General features: G+C 37.9%; 1 protein-coding gene across 2 annotated transcripts in view; it reads left to right on the top strand.

The window, feature by feature from the left end:
* LOC311294160 (integrin alpha-X-like) overlaps positions 1-20,260 on the top strand; it is a 190,903-nt gene that overhangs the window by 14,551 nt on the left and 156,092 nt on the right. For both annotated transcript variants that reach the window (XM_084414877.1, XM_084414876.1), the window contains exons 4-6: positions 11,982-12,037; positions 15,201-15,315; positions 15,780-15,913. In XM_084414877.1, the coding sequence (XP_084271003.1) occupies positions 11,982-12,037; positions 15,201-15,315; positions 15,780-15,913 (305 nt within the window). The remainder of the gene's footprint in view (positions 1-11,981; positions 12,038-15,200; positions 15,316-15,779; positions 15,914-20,260) is intronic.

Genomic DNA, 20,260 nt, shown 5'->3' on the forward strand with positions numbered 1-20,260 from the left:
CCAGCTGTTTGATCTCCAATTTTTTTTTTTTTTTTTTTTAAACAGTCTTTAGTGACACTCTTTAGTGAACAGTCTAGTTCAAGTCTCCTTTAGTGTGCAGTCTAGTTCAAGACTCCTTTTGTACAGGGCCCTGACTGAGTCTGTTTCCACCTGAAACATAATTCCACCACAAACATGATCATTACAAGTTTTCTGGAGGCTCATCAGATCACAAAAAGTTCCTTGACTTCCTACAAACACAGGACTGACTGTAATTTATGTCAAGGGTTTTAAATCCTTACACATTTCTTCTGAAGCCCATTGAGGTAGAGTTTCTGGGGCAGGTTGTGAAAAATCCTACAATAAAAGAGATGTGTAAGGGCCAGTCCCTTTTTTATGCCACACATTCAAATGTTTGCCATAATAAAAAGCCCAGTGCATTCACATCAGCAACTGTCTGAGAACACACAGACAGAGTGTCTTCATTTCCTCCACCCTAATAAATAAAAATAGGCCAATGTAAAGCATAACTGTTGTAAAGCAGGTTATGTTTGGTGTTCTGTCTGCTGCATACTGACCTCTGTGTGGGAGACTGTGTGTATGTGTGCTGGCTTCAACAGGGACACTGTATTTCCCTCTACTGCAGAACATACAGTCAGCCTGGCCATATTTAAAACTTAAAAAAGTAGTAATGTATTGCACACGTACCCAGTGTTACTTGCTTTAACGGAGCCAGCACCAGGGTCAGATTGTACAGCACCTGTAATCACATCCATAATCGGTCCTCCCTTATTGCTTACTCAGAGCCAACTCCTCCGCCAGTGTATTCTGGTTTTCTGAATTTAACTCTTTATTTCTGTTTGCTGCAAACAAGTGTTTGTGATAAAACGTTCACAAAAATAATAAAAGGTTGTGGTAAATACTCATCACTTTGAATTATATTTTTATATTTTGTCTTTATCTGCTGCCAAGAACATTTGGAGTTGGGGTTGCATCTAAAAATCAATGAATATTAATCTTTCTTAGTACATGCACATTTTTATATATTATAAAAATAGGCTATAGGTTATATTACACGTATAGGCTACACATACATATATACATAATTTTACATAAATATAGAACGTATTAGTTTAACTTACACATTAACAATCAGCAATCTTTCTCCTACAGTCTTCTCTTGCTTTGGCAGCAGAGACCGTATTGTTTCGAGCTTGAAATACATATTTAAATTCATCGTAATTCTGAATGATTATCTCTTGCTCCTCCGCGGAAAAATATATCGCTCTCGCTCTACCCGCGATTGGTTGTTCAGTGTCGACGTCACTCTTTTATGTGCACGCGCGTGGAGTAATCATAGCTTAAGGATCAAAGCCTGAGTTGACAGAGAAAGTTTATGAGCTGCATCATGGTACCAATAAAGCCTGATTGCATCGGTTTGGTTTTGTCAACTCAAAACTAATCCTGTAACCCCGAGTTTGTTCAGCTACCTTCATGGTACAGGCCCCAGTTCTCCCAAATCTTATTTTGTTTCCCTCTAGTTTTTTAGGTCTTATTTCTCACTCTAGTTTCCTGCAAGTTTGCAGTGTCATTTTGATTCTTTTGTTTTTAGATCCAGTCAATTATTCGTAGAATTTATTAGGGGTTCAAGCACGAAGTGCTGAAACCCTATTGTAATTGTGCTGATTTTTATTATTTTTCTTCTGCCGTAAAACGCATCGTGCAGCCCAAACCGTAAGAGCTGGAACCTTGAAACTTTGCCAGATGGTAGTACAAAAATCGAGGAGAGGTTAACAAATTATGACCCCGATTGGCCAATAGGTGGCGCTATAGTAAGCAAAAGTATGAAATCGCTAATAACTCCTAGACGGTTTGTCGTAGACTCAAGTGTCTTATATCACTGTAATCATTGGCTCAAGCCGGACAAAACGTATATCTCCGATTTCATTTCCGGTATGCAAATTTTTCCACCATTTTGAATTTTGTCAAAAACCTACTTTTACGAACTAGTCCTAGGTTTTTCGCCCGATCGGAACCAAACCAGTGCAGAAATGTTCTCTGGAGTCTGAATATCAATAATTATCGAAAAAAAGTTGAAATTTTGATCCACGGTTGCTAAGGGGCGCCAAAATGTATGTTGTGGGAGGAGCCTATTTTACTAAAATGGCTATAACTCCGGAAGTAAATGAGGTATCTTCACCAAACTCGGTACACATGTGTAAGAGGTCAACATGAGTTCACAGTAAAAAAATCGCGGCGATTGGCCACATGGTGGTGCTATAACATGAAAAAAACCTAAAACAGGCTATAACCACCTGACCGTTAGTCCGATTGACTTGAAAATTGGTATGCAGTGTCTTGGTCCAAGGTGTCATGTATGTCTATGAGGACATTGGCGTATCTCAAAAAACATGGCCGCCATCGGCCAATGAAGTTTGAGCACCTATTAGACAAGGTTAACGGAGGCCGATCGGAACGAAACTCGATGGGCATGTTTGACTCATGGCCCTAGAGGTCTGTAAGAATTTTGAAAGAAATCGGCCACTAGTTGGCGCTAACGAGTTTTACGGCTCTGTAATCACGTGGTGTTACACTTATCGTCACAAAATGCATATCATTTGATAGATCTGCTCATGCTGAACAACTTTGCCTCAAGAACCAATGCTGTCAATCAAACCGTTCATTAAATATTCACGAATATGTTAAAAACCTACTTTTGCGAACTAGTCCCTGGTTTTTCGCCCGATCGAAACCAGACCAGTCTAGGACAATTCTCTGGACACTCTAGATCAATAATTATCAAAAAAAAGTTGAACTTTTGCATGTAGATGGCTGTAATAGGGTCATTTAGAAAAGGGGCGTGGCAAAAAAACACTAAAAAGCCTATAAAGCCTAAATGAAAACTCAGAACTTCACAAAAATTGGTGAGCATATGTGACATAACATCATTAACAAGCATGCCAATTTTTATGGAGATCGGACGATAGGTGGCGCTATAACTGCTAAAAAGCTTTAAAACCATATATTTCCTATGGTATTTCCTGTAAATGGTCTTTTCCATCTATTATGTCAGTAGTTACATGCTTGCTAAATAAAACTTAATCACTTTTGATGCTTTTGTGCTTAAAGGCCTTAACTGCTTGAACCCCGATAAATGCTGCTTGCAGCTTTAATTAGGGGTTCAAGCACGAAGTGCTGAAACCCTATTGTAATTGTAAGGATTTTTATTATTATTATTATTATTCTTCTCCGCTAAAACGCATCGTGCAGCCCAAACCGTAAGAGCTAGAGACTTGAAACTTGGCCACAAGGTAGTACAAAAATCGAGGAGAGGTTATCAAAGTATGAGCCCGATTGGCCAATAGGTGGCGCTATAGCGCAAAAAACAAAAAAAAATCACTATTTTGCTCATATCTCAATAACCATTTGTCTCAGCTTTAAGTGTCATACATCATTGGAATCCTTGGCTCAAGCCGAACAAGATATATAGGAGGTATTTTATTTCCGGTATGCAAATTTTTCCGCCATTTTGGATTTTGTCCAAAACCTACTTTTGCGAACTAGTCCCTGGTTTTTCGCCCGATCGGAACCAAACCAGTGCAGAAATGTTCACAGTAGTCTGAATATCAATAATTATCGAAAAAAAGTTGAAATTTCGATTCACGGTCGCTAAGGGGCGCCAAAACGTTCGAAGAAGGCGGAGCCTATTTTACTAAAATGGCTATAACTCCAGAAGTAAATGAGGTATCTTCACCAAACTCGGTACACATGTGTAAGAGGTCAATCTTAGGTCACAGTAAAAAAATCGCGGCGATTGGCCACATGGTGGCGCTATAACATGAAAAAAACATAAAATGGGCTATAACCACCTGACCGTTAGTCCGATTGACTTGAAAATTGGTATGCAGTGTCTTGGTCCAAGGTGCCATGTATATCTATGAGGACATTAGTGTATCTCAAAAAACATGGCCGCCATCAGCCAATGAAGTTTGAGCACCTATTAGACAAGGTTAACGGAGGCCGATCGGAACGAAACTCGATGGGCATGTTCGACTCATGGCCCTAAAGGTCTGTAAGAATTTTGAATGAAATCGGCCACTAGTTGGCGCTAACGAGTTTTATGGCTCTGTAATCACGTAGTGTTACACTTATCGTCACAAAATGCATATCATTTGATAGATCTGCTCATCCTGAACAACTTTGCCTCTAGAACCATTGCTGTCAATCAAACCGTTCATTAAATATTCATGAATATGTTAAAAACCTACTTTTGCGAACTAGTCCCTGGTTTTTCGCCCGATCGGAACCAGACCAGTCTAGGACAATTCTCTGGACTCTCTAGATCAATAATTATCAAAAAAAAGTTGAACTTTTGCATTTGTATGGCTGTAATAGGGTCATTTAGAAAATGGGCGTGGCAAAATACACTAAAAAGCCTATAAATCCTAAATGAAAACTCAAAACTTCACAAAAGTTGGTGAGCATATGTGACATGACATCATTAACAAGCATGCAACATTTTATGGAGATTGGACCAAAGGTGGCGCTATAACTGTTAAAAAGCTTTAAAACCATATATTTCCTATGGTAAACTGTCTGTATTGGCTGTAAATGGTCTTTTCCATCTCTGATCATATAGTTATCATATCATAATGTTCAAAACTAGTGCAATACAATTCTCTAGACTCACTAGGTCAATAAATGTCAGAAAAAGTTGAACTACTTCATTTGGATAGATATAATAGGTTCACTTCAAAATGTAGCCTTTACCAAGTGTCCCCGAAAGCCTATATCTCTTTAATGAATGACTCAGACCTTCTTAAAAAGCCAGTGAAATATCACTCTGAACATGCATGAAAATTTTCAGACCGATCGGACAAAATTTGCCTCTATAACAGTTAAAAAGGTGAAAATTATATGAATATAATGGCATATTAAGCCAATAAGTTGTATTTTACTGCCCCCTGCTGTTTAAAATTTATAAAATCACTATTTTAACATTTACAATTACATTTAGTCAAAATCCGTCCGTTAAAGTATTAGTATTGACAGTTTTATCACATCATATATTTCAAATGTCTGTATCTACAACATAATGTGTTTGTGTAGTCTTAGGTTTCTGAATAAATTCTGAATCTTCTGATTAATAGCTAACAAAGACTTTGTGAAATGTTTATAGACCATTCAAATATATTTTCATAATGACATATCCCAATAGCATTGAAAAAACAACAACAACATTTGTCTTCGTGTGTGTGTGTGTGTGTGTGTGTGTGTGTAAGCATGCATGATTGAGTTAACATGGAAAAACTGGTTTGCTTTAGTGCAGAAAACTGCTAAACTATATACTTATAACTATAAATCCTAAACGAAAACTCAGAACTTCACAAAAATTGATGAGCATATGTGTCATAACCTGCTAAAGAAGCATGGAAAATTTTATGGAGATCGGACCATAGTTGGCGCTATAACTGTTAAAACGCTTTAAAACCATATATTTCCTATGGTAAATTGCCTGTATTTGCTGTAAATGGTGTCTTCTATCTATTATCGTATAATGTTCATATCATAATGTTCAAAACCAGTGCAGCACAATTCTCTGAACTCTCTAGAGCAATAATTATCAGAAAAAAAGTTTAACTTCTTCAAAAGGTGATTTTATATGAATATAAAGACATATTAAGCCAATAAGTGGTATTTTACTGCCCCCTGCTGTCATTTCATCATACTACTCCCTAATATTGTTATACAATTCATATTTAGACTTTATAAAATCATTATTTTAACATTTACAATCACATTTTGTCAAAACTCATCTATTGAGTATTACTATTGACAATTGTGTTACACTGAGATATGGAAATGGACGAAAGTAAGTGAATGAAATGAAACGAAAGTATAACGGCATTTAAGCCACGCCCCCGAATACAAATTCATTCATAACTCGAAAACGGAAAGTCGTTGCGCGCTCAAATTTTGATGGTGAGGACCTCTCCGGGCTCTTGATCGAAACGGGTCGTCGCGGGCCTCGGGAGCGCGCCCCCCGCGCATCGCCAGCCCGCGGGACCCCCGATTTTGAACGCCCATTACTCCCGACCCAGACCACCCCGAACATTGTGTAAGAGCTCGTTGGAAAGGGCACGTCCTTGGCTAGCTTCGATTCAAATGTGGTGTTATCTGCCCTGGGCATTCCAGAGATAATAGCCCGAACAGATGTGCCTTATAACAGTCATAACTCCCAGCCCCAATCGCCCAAAAACACCTTGATGGTCTCATTCAACAGGGCTCCTCAAGCACTATCTATGCTCTGAGTTTCAGAATTTTTCGCCATTTGGTTCCTGAGATATAAGTAAAAAAACAAATTCCCATTCATTCAAACACTTCAACTGTAAAATGTAAGCTATAATACCACTGTTGTCCACTAGAGGGAGCAGCAGGATTACGCATGATCTTTTAATTCGCTTCAGTATTGGGAAATAAACAAATGCTTTAAGAAGCAATCTTTTTTATTATGATGTTTTTTTTTTTATTATGATATTTGTATATATTTTCTTTTTTTATTATGATTATGAACGGTTTGATTGACATTAGTGATTCTTGAGGCAAAGTTGTTCAAGATGAGGAGATGAAGATATTTTCACAATATCACATCCTAAAAACATTGAAAACATATTTGTCTTTGTGTGTGTGTGGATGTGTTTGTGTTTGTGTGTGTGTCTGTCTGTGTAAGCATGCTTAATGGAAAGAACATGAAGAAACTGCTTTGTTTTACTGGTGGATAAAAAAGTCTTTCAAATGAAAGTGAGTCAATTAGTGGTCTTCTACTGCCCTCTGCAGGACATTCTACTTAATAAAATATTTTCATCTGTGCTTTTGCATTAGTTTTTGGACTATATCAAATTACTTGCATGAAAATCACCTATTATAACACAGTCATGTTTTGTCAAAGTTTATCACTTCATTTTTACTGAGCTCTCAGTTTGAACAATTCTGCCTCTCAGTGATTAATTTGAAATCTGAAAATGGTGTTATACAGAGGAGATTTGCAATTATCATTTTGTTACCTATCTTTTATTTTAAATATCTCCATCTACAACAAAATGTGTGTGCATGTGTGTGTTCAAGCATGGTTAGTGTATTAAGTATGACTTACGTTTACTAATAGTTACTTAGTGTATTAAGTAATACGTTTAAGTATTATTGTTTTCATTTACATTTTAACCACCAGAAGAAGAACACTCATTGGTTCATTCTGCTCACTAAAATATTATTTTAAATTTTTTTTTTCATTTGAAATATTGTTTAAACTTAATAAAATCATTAAAATAACATTTCAAATCATATTTTGTCTGTTTATAAATCCCACAGACTCACATTGGCTGCAATACTAATGTTTTTGTAAAACACAGACCTGATAGTCTAATCTGTGTGTATTGTGCATATATTATTGATATTATTACTATTGCAAATCATGTTATTGTAACTCATATCTTAATAGAATATTATTTGTAATTTTAATTCTTTATTTCTTAAGTGTTTTTTTTTATGATTACTACAGATATTATCACCAAAGATATCAACTAAACCTTCACTTTTAGTATTGACACTCTGCACACACAGCACAATCACACACTCACTAATGCATTCAAATAAATGTAATCTTACTGTGCTACTTTATTTGTACATGATTAGAATGAACAGAAATCTAAGAATATTTTTCTTCTTTTGTTAAAGCCATTTCAGACTCCAAGTAAGCATTATATTACTAATCATCTATTTTAAAGGTGCCATACAATTGAAAACTGTATTTATCTTGGCATAGTTGAATGATAAGAGTTCTGGACATGGAACTGACATACCATGAGCCTCAAACACCATTGTTTTCTCCTTCATGTGTAAATCTCCTGTTTGCAAAAGACCGCTGAAAAATGAGTGAATCCCACCATAACACCGACTGTGACGTTGGAGTCAGGATCATTAATATTTATACCCCCCAAATTTGCATTTTCCAGTCCATGTTCTAGGCCAGGCAGTGTTAATGTGGACCTGCACAGCCGAATCATCAGAAGATCTGCAGGTATTGTGAAGAAGCAAGCAAGGACAATAGTGAAAATGGCAGATCATGGATATAAATGTTATGTCTGAGGCTGTGCTGCGGATTTGAGAACTTTTCATTCCCTTCCCACAAAAGAGAACTGTCAACAGGCATGGTTGATGTTTACAACAGGATACCTCACCATTTTAATTCAAAGCTGTTAGTTTGCTCTTAACGGAGGCCGATCAGAACGAAACTCGGTGGGCATGTTCGACTCGTGGCCCTAGAGGTCTGTAAGAATTTTGAAAAATCAGCCACTAGTTGACGCTAACAGGTTTTACGGCTATGTAATCACGTGATGCATATCATTTGATAGATCTCCTCATACTGAACAACTTTGCCTCAAGAACTACTGCTGTCAATCAATTTGTTCATTAAATACTTGCGATTATGTTAAAAACCTACTTTTGCGAACTAGTCCTAGGTTTTTCGCCCGATCGGAAATATACCAGTGCAGTACAATTCTCTGGAAGCTCTAGATTATTAATTATATAAAAAACTTTAACTTTACCCATTGGGTAGCCATAACAGGATCATTTAGAAAATGGGTATGGCAAAAAAAACTCAAAAGCCTGTAAATCCTAAACAAAAACTCAGACAACTCACTAAACTGCCTTATGTGCTTAAAGACCCTAAATGCTTGAACCCCGCTAAATGCTGCTTGCAGCTTTAATTTATTTTGCTTTTCTCTCGTTTGCAAGTTGTTTTTATTTTTTTAGAATGTATGTGTGTCTTTTATTTCCTTTTCAAATTCTAGTAATATAGTTAGTTTGTATTTTCCCTAGTCATAGTTTTGCACGTTTTTATTTTTGCTCGTTTCTGTTTTTCTCTTGTTGTCTCGTGTTGGTTTCTGCCCTGCCCTGTATCCTGTTCCACCCTGTGGACAGATTAATAAAGTGAAATTCATTTCAGCTCTCACCTGTTCTGTGTTGTATGGTATACAACTAATAAATTGTTATTCAACAGCTGGCTAAAAATCCCACAGTTCACCAGTAAATCACTGAACACTTAAAATTAAGAGTTCAAATTTTGAATAGTTAATCTTTAAAACACTGAACAACAGTTTTAAATAAAGCAATTAAAACATTAAAATCCAACTCATTGTACAAATGCAAAAACAAAACAAATAACATTCACTCAGTCAGTAATTCACATACTTATTAATCAGTTTACTCTTATTCAATTACTAATTATGGTGTTATATGTAGTTGTTCATCCCAAATGTCTAGGCCTTAACAGCATCTGAGACAATAGGATTCTACAGAAGGTACAGTTGATTCAGTGCCTTTCAACTGTACCCTGCTGTCCACCCCGCATACTTTTATAAATTGCATGATAACACTGAAAGAAGTCATGTTATGAAATATGACAGTTTTTATGAGGACAGACTACAGATCATGTTAAAGAGAGTTAAAGTAAAATTCTCACCTCTAAAACTAGACTTTTTTTTCTATATCTTCAGATATAGAGGACACTAGTATGCATGTGTGGAGCAAAAAATATGGGTCAAGTGTGATGCACAAACATTATTTAATGTTTCAACTGTACCCTACACATTTTGATTGTCTCCCTTATCTGACTCATTTCAGAGGCGAGATGTTCTCATTGATTTGCTGTCAGAGATGTACAACACAATTAATCACTGTTTGTGGATATAAAAATGAATGACAAGTGCCATACAATGAATCCTACCTGTCACAAAATTATTTGTGACTTCTCTTATGAAAAGAACCATTTATTTCAGTGTAAACTACAAATATAGATCAACCCAAGATGAATGTTTAATGGAAAACATTGAAGATAGCAAATAGTGATAAGCTGTTTATTCAGAGTACTAAAGCCTCTCCTCTAAAAAGAGGACTATGCTTTTTTGCTAACCATTGAGGGTTGTCTAATGCTACCTTCAAGTGCACCTTGGAAACTTGGTAACTAATTTGAAACTCAAACTCATGGGCCCAGCCAATGAAGTCATCCTTTTAGGCAGTTAGAAATTAGGTTACCATCAGGTTAAATAAATGTACCATCAGAATAATGTACAACTGCTCTGCTGGGTTTTGGTTTGATCTCAGCTTAGTTCTTTCACATCCACTTATGTGAGATGGAAAATATAAAAGTTCTCACATTTATTTGAATGGATTTTGCTTTTGGTAATACAGCCACAATGATCACACAATGGAAGTTTTAAACTGATACTGTCAAATATTTCCTTACATGTTTGTTTTTTTATTTTTTTATTTTTGCTATCAACAGCTTTTACATTCAGAACTATGACAAATGGATTGTTTCCTCACTCAAAAAAGGAAGTAAATTGGCAACTTTTGTGTGAACGTTTCAACACTGCAGAAGACTGTTGAAACAGAAAAGTCCTGACACATGACACTTAACATCAGCACTACTTCTTGTAAAGCTATTTTGAAACGTTATGCGATTGTAATTGCATTGTAAGAGATGCTATACAAATACATTTGACGTAAGTTTACATTTAAACTGTTTTACAGCAGTTTTTGCTATTGGAATTGACATGAACTGCTGAAGTGTAGCATTAAAGCTATAGTAGGTAATCCTGTTCAGAAACACTTTTTTTTATACTGGGTGAAATGGTCCTTCCATCCTGAGAGTAGTCAATACATTATGTGTTCAGAAAAAGGAATGAAAACAATCAGACCTCTGTAGCAGCTGCAGGACAGTAAAAACTCTGACCAATCACTGCCATTCGGTGCGAATGTAAAGAACCAATCAGATGCCTTCAGAGCCAGGAGGAGTGTCTTAGCAGTGTCAATCAAGTTCGCGTACGCGCTGATCGCCCCTCTCTTGCACAGCGCGTACCGTCATTCAAAATCAAGATTGCCGGTGTGCCGAGCACTGCGAGCAGCTGTGCTAATGGCGGACAAACAACCAAAACTGCCAATTTCTCGAGTGGAACCTGCTCATACAACAAAGACAGGTAAACGGAAAAAGACCGATGACGATAAACAAGCCCGTTGGAGCCCATTGACTCAGTGTTAAAACTCTAGCCGCATAACATACAGATAAAATGTCACGCACTGTGCAAAGCAACAATTGAAACCTGCTAACCTTATATCTAGCGACCTTATCCGTCGTCATCGGTGACCCTGCATGTTTACTAGCCTGCGCGTTCACGGCAGGCTCCGCTGTGGGGGGAACTTTACATAACAAAATACATGTTTAACAGCTAGTAGGCCTAACGTTATATGTTATGAATCTTACACGAAATTCATCTTCATCACAGTGCAACTAATGGAAATGGAAAAACGTGTATCAATGCAACCTGTTTTTAGCTTTGCCTTATAGTTATAACTAGCTCGTTAGCGAATCAAAAAATATATATTTTAAACTTTACCAATATCGATATGATAGCTTGATAGTGAGTAGGCTACTAAAATACATCTTATTTGTTTATATTCATAATGATAGTTTTTTTATTACATGTGATTCTGACATGATGCTACATGCACTGCGCTCCTTCCTCTCCGCTCGTCTCAGGTAAATAATGCGTCTTCCAGCTCATCTGTCCGAGTCGCGCGTTCATGTGTTTTGGGGGCGTGGCTTTGGAAGGACCCCAGAAGGGAGAGGGTGGACTGAATGGAAATAATGAGCTGTCTTTAAAACAGTCGTTAGAGGTCTACATACACTCGATTTTTATACTTTCTTTTTCAGAATACTTACATTTTAATTATGTATTGATATATACATAAAGTTTAAACAATTTTGAAAAATAAGTTTTTTAGACCATTCTTACCTACCCCAGCTTTAACAGTGCTCAGAGTGGTTGTGTCTTTAACGGCAGTCAAATGCAACTTAATTAAATGCTAAATTAATAAATGTAAAAAACGTAATGTCAGATTTTCCTGTTCATTATGATCTTGGTATTATTTTTCCCTTTCAGTTGATCCAGGCATCGCGTTTGGCTTGTCCCTTGCCTGTGATGAAGATCAAGCTATTGTAAGTAGTATTATTTATTTTTTATGATAATAAAGATTATAAACTACAGGTTATAAAAATAATTATTGACACTTTAATATACATATTATTATTATTATTATTATTATTATTATTATTATTACTGTCAACATATTATTACACGACTCTAGATTACATAAGCTTTTTGGTAGATCACTAAATGTCGGTGTCAGAGATTATTTTGTGATAAAGACCGGCTGAATGTACATAATCCCTTACACACAAACATTGCACCCTCACCTCGCATTTTGGTGACATAATGGTGCATAGTTGTGTAGTAGTCCATTGTGAAGTTCATACTTGTCTGTAAAAGGGAATATCTAGGGTATTCTGAATTTATCCTGAATCTTAAAATGATAAATGGGACATGGCCTTGTTGACCCTGTGGCCTTGTGGATTTCACAGACATGTGAAAGTAAAGGCCATAAGTCTGCTAGTTCCTGGAAGCAAATCTTAATTACCTGAAGAGAGCTATCCGTTAGCATTCCCATTCATCTAAATGGCAGTTGTTCGGCTGCCGCAGGACCCCTTGAAGTGAGTGAAACACTGACTCCTTGAGCTGCGGCAGGTTCTGTTTCAGAGTCCTGCACGGGTCCGATTTTGTAAATCCGCACCCGCCTGTACCCGCAGTGCTTAAAGTCGCATCCGACCCGTTTTCCGACAGCAGCACTAATTAAAATCCGCACCCGAACCGACCCGCTTAAAATAGAACCGACCAAAATAAAATCAGTTTAGACTATCACATTATAGACACACTTACAAAAATGTTTATTGCCAGGTCATACAGAAGTTATTACACGACCATTAACACAAGGACAACTTCAGCCGAAGCTGTCAAAAGGCCGGTACATGAAGAACATGGCTAACCATGGTAACATGGTTACCACAAAACTGAGTAGCCTTATAACATTTTACCAATCGAACAGACGCGGCTACAACACTATATCTGCCACGCAATTTCGTCTAGCCTACATCTGACAATTTTGGGTTCAAACACGCCCTGCACACCACACATACTTAACAGTGTTAAATTTGAAAAATACTGTTCGATAGAACTGCTTGGTTTGTTACCACAGTTATCTGCGTGCTTCCTCAGCGATGAAGTTCCACATTTGCAAAGCCTTTCACAATATTGTTTTCTTCAGATAACTCCAAATTTCTCCCACACACTGGACTTGATTTTTGATGACGTATTGTCGACAACTTTACCATCTCCACTAGCTATTCTTTTCTTCAGCTCCTCAGCATCCATCTCGACGACTGCAAGCAGATCGCGCTCGCGGTTATGATGAATTTTTAAAAGTGAAAGTAGGTATAGAGACTCCAGGAAGGGCGTGGGCACAAATAAACTGATGTGGATTTTAAATTATTTTATCAACTTGAAATACAGGCATATTTTTGTAGATGTGTTCCTAAAAATATGCATATATTTTTACGTTTGCACGTGATTGTTTTAAACCCGTGTTTAGACCCGTGTTTAGCCCGTGTCTGACCCGACCCGCACCTGTATCCGACACAGTTGGATATTTTTCACCCGTATGAGCAAAATACCCGAACCCGTGCAGGACTCTGTTCTGTTTAACCAAACAGCTGTCTTTTGTGTCATATGTTAACAGCAAGGACGTTCCCATTGTGTGGTTCCATTATGACTAGAGACCATGTAATGGTGTTTATGTGTGGTGTTACATTAGGGCATGTATCTGTCAACTGTTCTTTGGGAACTGGCTTTTGTCTTACACAGCCATTAGATATTTGACCTCTTTCTGTTCCTCTCTTCTGTAAAAAGGAAATAAGAATCTTATGTGAAAAAGCATGTTGTGACTTACACACAAACTCACAGGCACATATGCACGCACACGTTATTATAAGGTTATTACAAGGGTTCAGAATTACAAGATTCAGCAGAAATCCCCTTGGCTTTATTTCCCAGATGTTTTCTTCTGTGCTGGGCCTTTTGACATGGTTGAGGTCAGAGATATTGCAGTCCAGGACAATGGGACTGTGGCAAACAGAGCGGGGCCGAGAGCTGTTGGAACAAAGTGAGCCCCTGCTTGCCACAGGGACTGTGAATTATTATTGGTTATTATAGAAGCAAAAACAAAAAATAGATCCATAGGAACTGTGTGTATACTAGCTATGTGTGTCTGGCCCTTTAGTTTTGAGTATAAAAAATGGGGCATATGCTTGGTCTTGGCGGACTAGATCTGCCTATGCAGTATTCCCCCAAGCAGATCTAGCAGTTAGAAATGTGGGCTGCCATCAGGTGCATAAAAGGCGCGTGAAGGATCTCACAGTTAATATTAAGTTACTTAATATTAACAGCTTTCTTTCTCTTTTAATATTGCTTAATTACATCATATGTTATATCAAAAACAAGATCTCATACAAGTACGTTTTTGCCATCATATCTTAATTTTTGTGGGCATTTTCTATACATTTTGGGCATTTGACTTTTTTGAGACAATCCTGCATTGATTTAGAACCCGGCACCACAGTAACAAAAGAAATCATATTAGAAATAAGTTATTGATTTAATTTTAAGCAGTACATTTTACATCAACTCACATTAATGATGTTAACAAATAAATCAGACAATGCACTGGCAATTTAGAGATATCCTCACAGTTGTGGTCTTGACCTTTCTAGAGATAAAATCCAGAGTCCTCCAATGCCGAGTTCACACTGCACAATTTTTGCTCCGATTTTCACTCACCGACAGATTTGGCCTAATCGCAGACAAATGCCCGAAATCTGAGGCAAATCGGTGCTCGTTCACACAAGTGACAATCACGCAGTGTGCATTATCGAAGATGCGATCTGAGAGAATCAACGATGTGTCGCAGACACCTGTGAGATATTTGGCATGCTAAATATTTGTTCCTGTCTGCAATTCAGTCACATTTTATTCACATTTTATATATGCCCTCTTGGTGATTGGTTAGTCTCTTTGCATGTGACATGAGGATAGGCGCCTACAGGTTGTATGTTTGCAGTTGTGTCCAATATAGTTTTTCTTAGTTTCAATATAGTCCTGTACGTTTTATTTATTTATTAATTCTAACGCTAATTTTGATTTCATTAGTTAATTATTTTCCTAATTTAAAAGTTCAGGTTCTTCTATAACATCTCTCTGGCTCTCTTCCAGGTGTGTGGTCCTCGTTTGATGCATAAATGTGAGGGGTTTAACTATCTCAATGGTCAGTGTGTGGAGATCAGCCCTCACTTCAGTGCTGCTAACACAATGAAGCCAGCTTTCCAGGGTATCACAACACTTAACAATTACTGTTGTAATGCTGTGTTCAAAAACATTTTTTTAAATAAAAGCATTACAAATGCATTTTATGGAAAAAAATATGATTACATAACATACATATAATTATATGTTACCTTTATTATATAATTTTATTAAACTATTTTCAAAAAAGGTATTTATTTTTTGAATATTTTTTGAATGTATTTTTATGGGGGGGAATATGAATGTGGATTTGATGTATTTAGCATTTTTCTTTATCAACCATAACCTTTTATAAAAAAAATAAAAAAAATAAAAAACAGTGTTCCAACTATAATATCCATTCTAAATATATGTAAGGTTGCAATTAGTGACCAAATCATTATATGTGCAAATTGTATATGCTTTAGGTTTTCAGGTGGATTTTAAGGTGGAACACTGCTGCAATGTAATTTTATGTCAACCTGCAGATTGTGTTTTTGTGTGTTTCAGAGTGTCATGTTATTCCCCCGCTGGATGCAGTTATTCTGTTTGATGACTCAGGCAGTATCACTGCTGAAAATTTTGAAATGATGATCAGATTCATCAAGAACTTGATTGCCATGTTCTTGGACACACAAGCCCAGGTGTGTATGTACACGTGTATGTCTATGCCTTTTAAGACTGTGATACACAACTTTTGCCCATATTTTTCCCCATTTTCATTCTGGAGGAGTCAACACTAGTTGTTGAAAGTCATAGCCAGTCTATAGATTATAGACTGCGTTCCTCGCAGTACCGGCCCCGTTGTTGCCGAGGCAGCACGGAAGCTGGTATTGTGGGGTTCGCAAATGGCTCTCGCGGAGGGGTTAGACACAGGCTCTGCCTTTTCTTTGCCTTTACCCGGGGGTTCCAGCGCTCTCTCTCTGGGATCGGAAGCCCGCGCCATGGCTTCTTCCGCCCTGGTTAGAGAGCCCGGTGTTTCAGCAGTCTATCTCTGAGGAGGTAGAGGTGCTGAGCATCGATGCAGGGGAATAAAAACTCACCACCCTCATCAATTAAGAGCATGTTCGAAGAATCATGTAGCTCTATATAAAAATGAAAATAGTGGACGGGCTATGTTCATTCATAAACATTACCAACGTGTGTGCACTATATCGGGAGTTTCCCCATGCTACTGTTTATTTAAAAGAAACTGCAATAAGAATTGAGTGGTTATGCAAATACAATGCATGTCTCTCTTAAAGAGATACATAGTGTATTGCAAGCTATGAATTTATGATTCTTTTATTGTATGTTGAAACTACTATTTTATATATAAGCCTATATATATACAGTACCAGTCAAAAGTTTGGAAACACTACTATTTTTAATGCTTTTGCAAGAAGTCTCTTATGCTCATCAAGCCTGCAGTTAAAAACCAAAAAAAAAAAAAAAAAACAGTAATATTATGAAATATTATTACAATTTAAAATAATGGTTCTCTTTTTTAATATACTTTAAAATGTAATTTATTTTTGTGATGCAAAGCTGAATTTTCATCAGCAAGTACTCCAGTCTTTGGTGTCTTATGATCCTTCAGAAATCATTCTAATATGATAATTTGATACTCAGTTATTATCAATGATGGAAACAGTTGTGCTGTTTAATATATTTTTTTGGAATACTTTTTTCAGGATTCATTGATGAGTAAAACGTTAACAGCATTTATTCATAAAAACAGCATTTATTCAAAATAAAAACATTTCTAACAATATAAATCGTTACCATCACCTTTTATCAATTTAACACATTCTTGTTGAATTAAAGTACTAATTTCTTAAAAAAAAATAGTTATTGTTCCCAAACTTTTGAACGGTAGTGTATATTGTTACAAAAGATTTCTATTCTAAATAAATACAGTTCTTTTTAACTTTTTATTCATCAAATAATCCTGAAAAAAGTATCTCAGGTTATAAAAAAATATTAAGCAGCACAACTGTTTCCAACATTGATCATAAATCAGCATATTATAATGATTTCTGAAGGATCATAAGACACCAAAGACTGGAGTACTTGCTGATGAAAATTCAGCTTTGCATCACAAAAATAAATTACATTTTAAAGTATATTAAAAAAGAGAACCATTATTTTAAATTGTAATAATATTTCATAATATTACTGTTTTTTTTGTGTGTTTTTTTTTTTTTTTTTTAACTGCAGGCTTGATGAGCATAAGAGACTTCTTTCAAAAGCATTAAAAATAGTAGTGTTTCCAAACTTTTGACTGGTACTGTATATATATATATATATATATATAATATATATATATATATATATATATATATATATATATATATATATATATATATATATATATATATATATATATATATTCAGACTATGTTGACTTGTCTGGTTGATTTTTTTGCTGTTTGATTCTGAGGAATTAAATAAGTGGGCTGCATTTAAATTTGCTTATCTGACTTTCATTAGTTAGATTCATGTATAAGTTCAGCATTTCATCCAGACCTTGTTAACTTGTCTGGTTGATCTTTTACTACATTTAATTTTGAGGAATTAAATGGTATAATTCGGTGCTGCAGCTGTCCACCTCCGAGGAGATGGATGTGCTGAGCATCGAGTTAAGGGAATTGAAGATTCTCCATCTCAATCCCCTGTGTACAATGAGTTTTGGAGTTTATAACTTCCATGTCAGGGCCTTCCAGTTTTTCCCGATCTCCACTAATAAAAAATGAGATCCCGGATCAACCCTTTCAGTCTGTATTTTCAATTCTAAAAATGTATGTTTAATAAATTGGGTTGAAAGAGCTTGGGCATGGCCGATGCCAAAGGCAGAACAGACGCTTGTGAGCTATCAGTCCTGTCACGGCTTAGGCTCCCCTTAAGGCTCGGCATTACTTTCCAGGCCAGTTAGAAACTCTTGGCACTGGTGGATAAGGCGTAAATGGGGCTACTGGGCGGAGCAGACCTAGCCATTAACAAACTCCTTGTACAGGATAGAGTGTCGTTTCCTGTGCTCCCCCTCAGAAAGATTGGGGACCGGAATGGCATTCTCAACAGAAGCCTTTGAAGCAGAAGATGGATCTGAGGACCATTTTTTCTGCGAAAAAGGCTTCGGCCAAGGTCCTGACGCCACTGGTGTCAGACCTCTGAGGGCAACCCCGACTGGAGTGGAGCGGTGTACACCTCAGCAGCGGTCTCCAGTGAGCACATGGCTCAGTGTCACCACGACTCTGTGTCAAACTCGCACCCTCTGAGGGGGGTTCAAAAACAGTCAGTTCGGTTTTCGGTTCAGTTTCCTGCCAGTATGCTTCAGGTCACCGAAGTGGCTGTTACAATAACACCAGAGGCCAGTCTTGAGAGACTGGTACCCTTAGTAGATTTCTGACAGAGTGAAAAATCTGCCAAATATATCTCCATGGGTCCTGCAGATAATAGAGAAAAGTTACAGTATCCAGTTTGATTCCCCTCCACCTTGTTACAACGGGGTGCTACTCACGTTAGTACATCCCAGGCAGGCTCTGGTAATGGAGCAAGAAGTAGAGTCTCTATTAGCGAAGGGAGCTATAGAGCAGATGTACTCACCCGACAGAGTATCAGGGTTTTACAGCTGCTACTTTATTGTTCCGAAAAAAGGATGGGGGGTTGCGTTCCATTTTAGATCTTCGTCTGTTGAATTGTGAAGTGTCATGAAACTCAAGTTCTAGATGCTCACACTCAAACAGATTGTGACCCAAATCAGATCTGAGGACTGGTTTGTCACGATAGATTTAAAAGACGCTTACTGTCTCCATCCTCCCTCAACACAGGAAGTTCCTGAGGTTTCCTTTTGGGGTAAAGAATACCATTATTGGGTGCTTCCATTCGGTCTAGCTCTATCACCCCGCACGTTCACGAAGTGCGTAGATGCAGCTCTGGCCTCGCTCAGGCTGCAGTGCATACGCATTCTGAAATACATCGACGACTGGCTAATTCTGGCGGAATCAGAACAGTTAGCGGCCCGGCATCGAGATGTCGTCCTCGCTCACATAAGAAATTGGGGTTGAGACTCAATGAGACCCTTGCAGTGGTGGCTCAGAACCAGAGGGTTCTCCCCGAGGGGAAACCCACTTCGTACGATCAAGATCACGCGGTCTTCGCGCCTTGGTTATATGGAGGAAATACTGATTCCTATCCCACATGAAGAAATTGGGGTTGAGACTCAATACCAAGAAGAATGTGCTTTCTCCACTACAGAGAACCACTTTCCTTGGTGTGGTATGGGATTCAGTCACGATGCAAGCCACATTATCGCCCGTTCGTGTAGCTGCTATCCTCACAGCCACAAAAAGTTGAAGCTAGGCCAGTCACGCACTGTAAAACAGTTCGAGAAACTGTTGGGCCTCATGGCAGCAGCATCCAATGTGATACCCTTTGGCCTACTGTACATGAGAACCTTGCAGTGGTGGCTAAGAACCAGAGGGTTCTCCCAGAGGGAAACCCACTTCATAAGATCAAGATCACACGGCGGTGTCTCCGCGCCTTGGTTATATGGAGGAAATACTGGTTCCTATCCCAGGGTCCGGTGTTGGGAGCTCTTTGCCATTGAGTTGCTACTGTATCTCGACATATGCTTCCCTCACCGGCTGGGGAGCGGTAATGGAAGGCCGTTCAGCCCAGGGCCTGTGGAGGAGTCATCATCTTTCTTGGCACATAAACTGCCTGGAGATGATGGCAGTCTTCAATGCGTTGAGACATTTCCTCCCAGACCTGAGGGACCATCATGTGCTTGTCCGTACAGACAACACATCGGTGGTCTCTTACATAAATCGACAGGGGGTCTGCGTTCTCGTCCACTATGCAAACTGGCGCACCAGATTCTCTTGTGGTCCGTAGGGAAGCTGCTCTCCCTGAAAGCAGTTTATTTCCGGGGCATCAGAATGTAGGAGCAGACATCCTATTGAGGCAGGGGCTGAGGCCCGGGGAATGGAGGCTCCACACCAAGGTGGTGG

The sequence above is a fragment of the Rutilus rutilus genome, assembly GCF_951802725.1.
Source record: "Rutilus rutilus genome assembly, chromosome: 7".
Classification (NCBI taxonomy): domain Eukaryota; kingdom Metazoa; phylum Chordata; class Actinopteri; order Cypriniformes; family Leuciscidae; genus Rutilus; species Rutilus rutilus.